At 50.5% G+C, this 6472-nt stretch overlaps 1 protein-coding gene across 2 annotated transcripts in view; it reads right to left on the bottom strand.

Moving 5' to 3' along the window:
- Positions 1-1115: 1115 nt before the first annotated feature.
- The window catches only part of LOC113202638 (dachshund homolog 1-like), a 24254-nt gene continuing 18897 nt past the window's right edge, over positions 1116-6472 (bottom strand). For both annotated transcript variants that reach the window (XM_052266486.1, XM_052266487.1), the window contains 3 exons: positions 3785-3907; positions 2317-2583; positions 1116-2231 (listed from right to left, as the gene is read on the bottom strand). In XM_052266486.1, the coding sequence (XP_052122446.1) occupies positions 2179-2231; positions 2317-2583; positions 3785-3907 (443 nt within the window). In that variant the 3' untranslated portion in view covers positions 1116-2178. The remainder of the gene's footprint in view (positions 2232-2316; positions 2584-3784; positions 3908-6472) is intronic.

Raw genomic sequence — 6472 nt, 5'->3', positions numbered from 1 at the left:
TTGCCGCTTCTATTATCAAGTACCAGGTGTTTCAGAGCAGACCGGGTCATACAGCGTGGAGTAGGTGTACCTGCAATAATGTGGTGTCTGCCCTGAATCATTCAAGTGGAGTGCTAAAGTAACCCCAAGACAACCAAAATTGCTGTTGCTGAACTATTGATAGAATTGGTTTGATAACTAACTTAACCTAACCTCACCGCTTCTATGTGTAGTGCATTCAAGTGCATGTGCTACTCCTGCCCCGAAAAAAAAAATCAAAATTGTTCTTGCTGATCTGATAGAAGAGTTTGCTGTCCTTGTGTAGCAGATGCCACCACAGATACCACGCCGAGTACGTGCGCAACTGTGTTGGTGATGGTGACACCCATTTTACCTTCAAGCGCAAGCGTCTTAGTCAACGCGCTTCTTGATTGTTACCCATGGCGTCGCAGTCGTTGTGGCTCAGCAGGTCGGTGGTTCTAATGTCGAACGTCGGTCATTTTTATGTTAAGAATGTTTTCAATGTTGTGGAAACCTACGGTCTCAAAGTGAATAAGTGACAGATGTTTCTTTTTCAGAGGTCTCCGTGGCTCCGCGCTGAGCGCCCGGTCGAATGTCCTGTTGCACTCGGAACGCATGTGTACCCTTCCCCCCTCCCACCGCCCTACTTTAAATCAATGTCCTCGTTCGACGTTTAAGTTGTAACAATTACATCGTTCTTAGATTGTCGGTATTCTCCCTGCCGTCTAGCTGAACGTTGTCCGGCGCGTCCCCAGCAGGAGCACGCCAGGCAGCCGAGGCGGGGACCGCGCGGGGGTTGAGGGGGCGTCAGCCAGTAGGAGGGGCGTCCCGACGCTTCAGCCGGGCCCAACCAGCGTCGTCGCCCCGGACAAATAACAGAGGGCCTCGGCTCGTGCGCATTGCCGACTGTCTGTTTGCCCCCTCCACTCCGCCACGCCTGGCCTCGCCGCGCGGCGCGCAGCGCCCCGCGAGGCCGACGCCCCCTTCAAGCACCGCCCCACTCGATGTCACCGCGCAGAGCGCTTGGCGCTCGGGGGGCCTTGGGCGCTCGGGGCTCCGGAGTGACATTTTGTTTCCGACCCTCAGACGCTACTCTCTGGAGTGATAAAAAATACTACTCGTTTGTACCAAGTTTATTTTTCGCGTTTTGCCGAGGAACGAAATCGCAAAGAAAGAATGAAAAGTACAGCAGTTTGAAGGAATCGAGATACACCTTGCACAGTAATGAAGCATGCTTCGTCCAAAATAACAATGTAACTGCAGCACTCTCTTTAAAATTGCTTATCGACGCATATTGTTTCATTTTGGAAGCTAAATATGCACAGGGGAGATAACGTTATATGATGACAACATTCTAATAAGTGAAGTAATAACAATAATTCTCATAGAATATCACAAAAATTACTTACAGTAAAAATAACCTTTCATGAAACTAGGCGTGTTAAAGCTACTCAATCTATTTCAATAATCTTAACACAACGCACTTTTTGTTATCGCAGCAGTATGCGGCAGAACACATAATCAGGCAGTGCTCGAAAAGTGAAATGACTTCGAAATAGGACATCTCCAAAATTAAATTACTTGAAGTCCATCTTTTTCGCATAATACTTCAATGAACCAATCAATAAATCTTTAATGCTCAACCTAACAGTGGAACAATGGAGAACATATTTACTCATCATTTGCTTTGGTATTATTTTCGTTTGTTTTAAAGTACGCAGCTATAAATAACAAAGCATGTACACAGAGGGGCAAGTAAAAAATTATACCACTATTTTAAGAAATCTATGAGATGGAAACACGTCTATAACTTAATGGATCGATTACATGTACTGTGTTAGAACTATGTATTCAGGCAATGAAGAACAAATCAATAAAATAAATGGGAAAAATACAAAAGTTTAGACAACATTGTATAACTCCAAAAGTAGAAGTTGGGTGACGCCATAAAGAAGTTTGTAGTGTCATGGTTTATTAGCATGAGATCACGGTCAGGAGAAGAAATCACGTAAACTCCTAGAAGTAATCTAGTACAAATTCATTTTCCGTATACAGAGTAAGTACATAACATCTTCAACGTCGATGTGGATCATCTTCAATTTTTATAGTTTTAATTTAATACGTTGAGTTCATCATCAGTTAATTTCATTAACCTAAATAAAACACCAAACATTGAAACTAAGACGCTCCACCAAAAAGAACCGAGTTTTTGTAAAAATTCGACCGCGTATCTGAAACAGGTTTAAATGTTGTCATAACCTTGTGCGGAAACAGAGACACGTGGATGTGAATGGATAACTCATCTCGTTTACTTACCAAGAATTGCAGGTGATTGTCGCTCTCGATCCGGAACTGGCGATGTTTGTTGATGTTTCTGCTGTTGATTGTGCTGAAGTTGCTGTGGCTGGTGGAGTAGCTGAATTTGGTGGCCTTGCATCGGGTGAGGGGGTTGATTTGGTTGATTGGGTTGAGGGGATGTTGAACCTTGTTTGTTGTGGACTTGGGTCGAATCTTGCGGCTGGGGTTCTTGCTTGGGCTGCTCCCCTGGCTTCCTGTCCGGGTCCAGTTCCCTCGCAAGAACATCTGGAACACAAAAGCCACACGGTCGTTGGGATCCTGATAACTGGAATAAAGTCCCCTGTTGGAAATGTTTCCTTGGGCCATTCAGGCAAAACCACCGAGTAGGCCACGCCAAATGGAGTAGCAAAGGCAGCTCATACTGTCCCATCGCATATTCGCCTGATTACAGAGCTCGCGGGGCCGCCATGTTTTCCCTCGTGATGCGCCTCAATACAAATTGTCACAAATGAATATGCGCGTTCTCGTTGCACGGCGCAAGACACTGTAATTTAGTGTCCAACTATAGAGAGGTTTCCTCTTGGACGTAAACTGTATCATTAGGCTGATCGGGAAAGGGCACCTCATGATGCGGTGTGGACACGCCTGAACCTTATGCCGCCCTTCTGCCCTTTCGCAGACCGGCGCCTGATGACCGTCATCTCTGCTCAGTGTCTTGGACGCGCAAAACGTGAGGAAGAATGCACAACCGCAGCGCACTGCTATGCTTTGGCTGCAGGTCGGGTTTCGTTCCGTAACGACATCGCACGTCGTGATCGACTGCATGCCCGGCGCAGCGTGCACTGGACTGAGCGCATGGCGGGCGCGTGCATGATGATTGATGGCGAGTTTGTCTCTGTCGCTCCTGAACTATAAGGACGCATACTGGGCCTACATGCAAAGCGAACTCGTCAAAAGACGAAAACAGGAAGAAGAAACAACGATCAGGGGAGGAGAGGGCGTATTCGCCATGTGCCGCCGATTCATCGACGAGTTGAATTCGGACACACCACACAGGCTGCCTACAGTGAGACGACCAAAGGAGGCGACCGATGGCCGAGATAAAGTAGTCTTGTCGCGCCGAGTTGCTTCACGCATCGCCCGGCCCACTGCAGCAGCAGACCGCCCGACGACATGCGAAGTACACAAGGCCAAAAACGGTCTCGAGTTGCACCGACGCGGCGCAGCCGACGACAGCGAATCAGTCAACGCAAGACACAGTCGAATTACTCCGTTGCTTGCGCCCGTGAGCAATTTTGATGCGACAAGGCACTGGACGGCAATGATTGGCCTCCCAGTTGACAGGCCGGCAGAGACGATTTGGTCGTGCAGACTTCATTAAAGAATCAGAGGTCAAGAAAGAAGTATTCTAATTATTTAATTTACCCTGTCCTGTATTGACCTTTGAAAACTGAGATTACAAGCCTGTTAACTCTCTTCGACTTACCGCTGCCCACCGCGCCCCGCAGCGCCTCCTCCAGCTGAGCGCGCCGCTTCATCTCTAGCTCCAGCTGCTCCTGGAGGCGCCGGCGCGCCTTGCGCTCCTTTTGCAGGCGCTTCTGCCACAACACTGAAACAGGTGAATAAGCAGTGAGTATTCCGGGTACTGTTTGGGGCACAGCAGCTGCACTAAAGCGCACCTCCGCGCCAAAATGTTGCTGAAAGGGGGACTGAGAGGGGTGGGAGATATAAAGAAAGGGAAGAGAGAGAAAAAAAAGGCATAGAAGGGGTCCGTGTTTTCCGTCACGACCGACGATTGTCGATCGAGATACCACACCGATCAAACGTGAGGTCGTTTCTTTCTGTTATTTTGTCTCCTCCACACGGGGACGCCTGACTGGGCGACTGTAATTCAATTACACAGCAGCGGCACCCAGCAATGGTCCAAGGGGATTGTGTTTCAGAAGGATGCGTATAGCGTCACTTCACCAAGAGCAATCTTATTAACCCAACTAGGAGTTGTATCCTCGTAAAACAACATATCCAAAAGAAAAGAAAACCACAGTTCGAGATACGTTTAAACTCTTAAGATCACCTGGACGAGCGCTCTGAAAAACCTACTGTTGGTAAAATCGTCCTGGACGTTAGCAGAAACGTTATTGTCAAGCTGCACTTTGACTGTTGTACTGCTAGGCTTTCAGAGCAAGGGACAGGTCCAAGGTCCAATAAAGCGTCACCATGTGCTGGCCAACGTCCGACTGAACGTGTTAATACGAAACCCAAAAGACGGTACCCATCACGCCAAGGCGTGACGCTGGCACAACAATGTCCAGCCAGTCCGGCCCAAGGCCTGACCGTGTTTACTCGACACTAAACGGGCGGCGGAACGGTCCATTAAGAGGACAGCCGGGGCGTCCGAGTCGGCGCGTGACAAACGTAATATCAGCAATATAACGATCATCGTCGCGATCCGCCCGCCTTTACGAACCATTTCTGCGTTAATCACATGACGAAGGGAGGGGCCCAAGAGAAAGCCGCCACAGCTAAACGCGGCGCGGAAAATGTGAGGCCGCCTTCTACGACATTGACATTTTCTCGCATTCATCTTTATCTAAAAGAAAATGAAAACTATGGAGTGAATGTCGAAAAGGGGAAAATGTTCAGATAACAATATATCTGTCTGCTGGACAATCTCAAATTCTCTCTCTTTTTAAATTAAAACTCTAGGCCTCTTTGTCCATCCGTCCCGAGCTGCCCCAGCCCGAGCGGCCCCCACAGTAATACCATGGTAATACTCTGGCCGCGACCCGCCGCCCGCCCCGCCCCTCCGACTGTATCATCTTGACAATGAGAAGTCTGCCGGCCAGGCCAACCGAAACAGAGGCGGAAACGGAGCAGCCCCTGCCGCCCGAGTGATCCACCCTCTCAGTCTATCTGTCTCACTCCCTCTCCCTCTGCACCCTTTTCTGGACTGGTGTCCGGTGACAGTGATTCTGTTCCCTTGGGCCCTCGCCATCCCTTCCCTTCGCTACACATTACGCCTGTTGTCCGTCGTAAAATGGACTCTCCCTCTCTCTCGCTCCGTGTCTCTCTCTCCCTGTCTCTGGGTCGTTTTGTGTTTCCGCCCCGGGGCCGAGGCGCGGCCGCCTTGAGAGATCATCAGGACGTGTCTTTGACGCAATTGGACTTAATTAAATCCGAAGGGACGCGGTGGCGTGGGGCGGCGCGGCGCGGCGAGGCGAAACTGGAGCCCCCTGTCTGATTCGCAGAGCCTGGCCGAGCCTGGCGGCCGAGCCGAGGACAGGACAGGTCTGGCGAAAATGCAGATGTACGTGAATAATTATCACCCTCCCTCGGTTTGTCTGGCGGTACGTTTGCGTCGGTTTGCGTCCAAAGAAGTCCTCCGCATCATCTTTTTTTTCCCGCCTACTCAGCACTTTTCCCCCCATGGTTGAAAATTTGGAAAAAAATAGTTTTCAATCATTCTTTTTGGTTGAAAGTGATGCATTTGCGTTAAGATTTGGCCGTCATCAGACCGGTATGGGCCAGAGGAGGTTCGGTGCCGTATGGACACCCTTGGGCAATAAAGGAGTTCGCCGCCTCACCAGAAATGAAATATCGCCGAGGAAGGGGCATTTTCGTCTGAAAGGTCACATTGAACTGCCTCGCGGAGCGGAGCACAGCGGAGCCGTGCCATCGGGCCGGGGTCGCCATTAGAGCCGAGGAAGACGGCCCTGCAGACCCTGCCCGGGCAGTGCCCCGCCCGGCGCAGACCCACGCCAGCCTGCCCCGAGGGGCTCGCGGGGGTCCTAAGAGAAAGGAGAGTGGTGCCATCCAGTCCTGCCCCGCATGTCCCTGGGGACGCCCCCTGGAGTCCGCATTGAGATTCTGATTAGTCGCGTCGGTCTAAGAAGACGGAGCCGTTTGCCAGGCGGCCAGTGTGCGGTGCGGGTGGCGCAGCCCGACAAGGGACCCCCGGGGGAAAGGACAAGGACAGCCGCACCTCGAACCGCACGTCCCCTCCCTTCCGCGATATAATTACAATTACATTTAATCCCCAAAAAAGTATTTTTTTTTTTGCTTCAAAACTTTGTTGATACATGAGCCCAATCTACTACCGTGCAGGCGACCTGGCGCGAGGCTATACAGCTCCACTACGGCAGGCCTCTGCGAAGGCTTGAGTGGTGAGCTCTAA

Source organism: Frankliniella occidentalis, unplaced genomic scaffold (assembly GCF_000697945.3).
Source record: "Frankliniella occidentalis isolate FOCC.00 unplaced genomic scaffold, Focc_3.1 Scaffold39, whole genome shotgun sequence".
Lineage (NCBI taxonomy): Eukaryota > Metazoa > Arthropoda > Insecta > Thysanoptera > Thripidae > Frankliniella > Frankliniella occidentalis.
The sequence above is the reverse complement of the archived record's forward strand: the minus strand, read 5'-3'. Positions and strand labels throughout refer to the sequence as shown.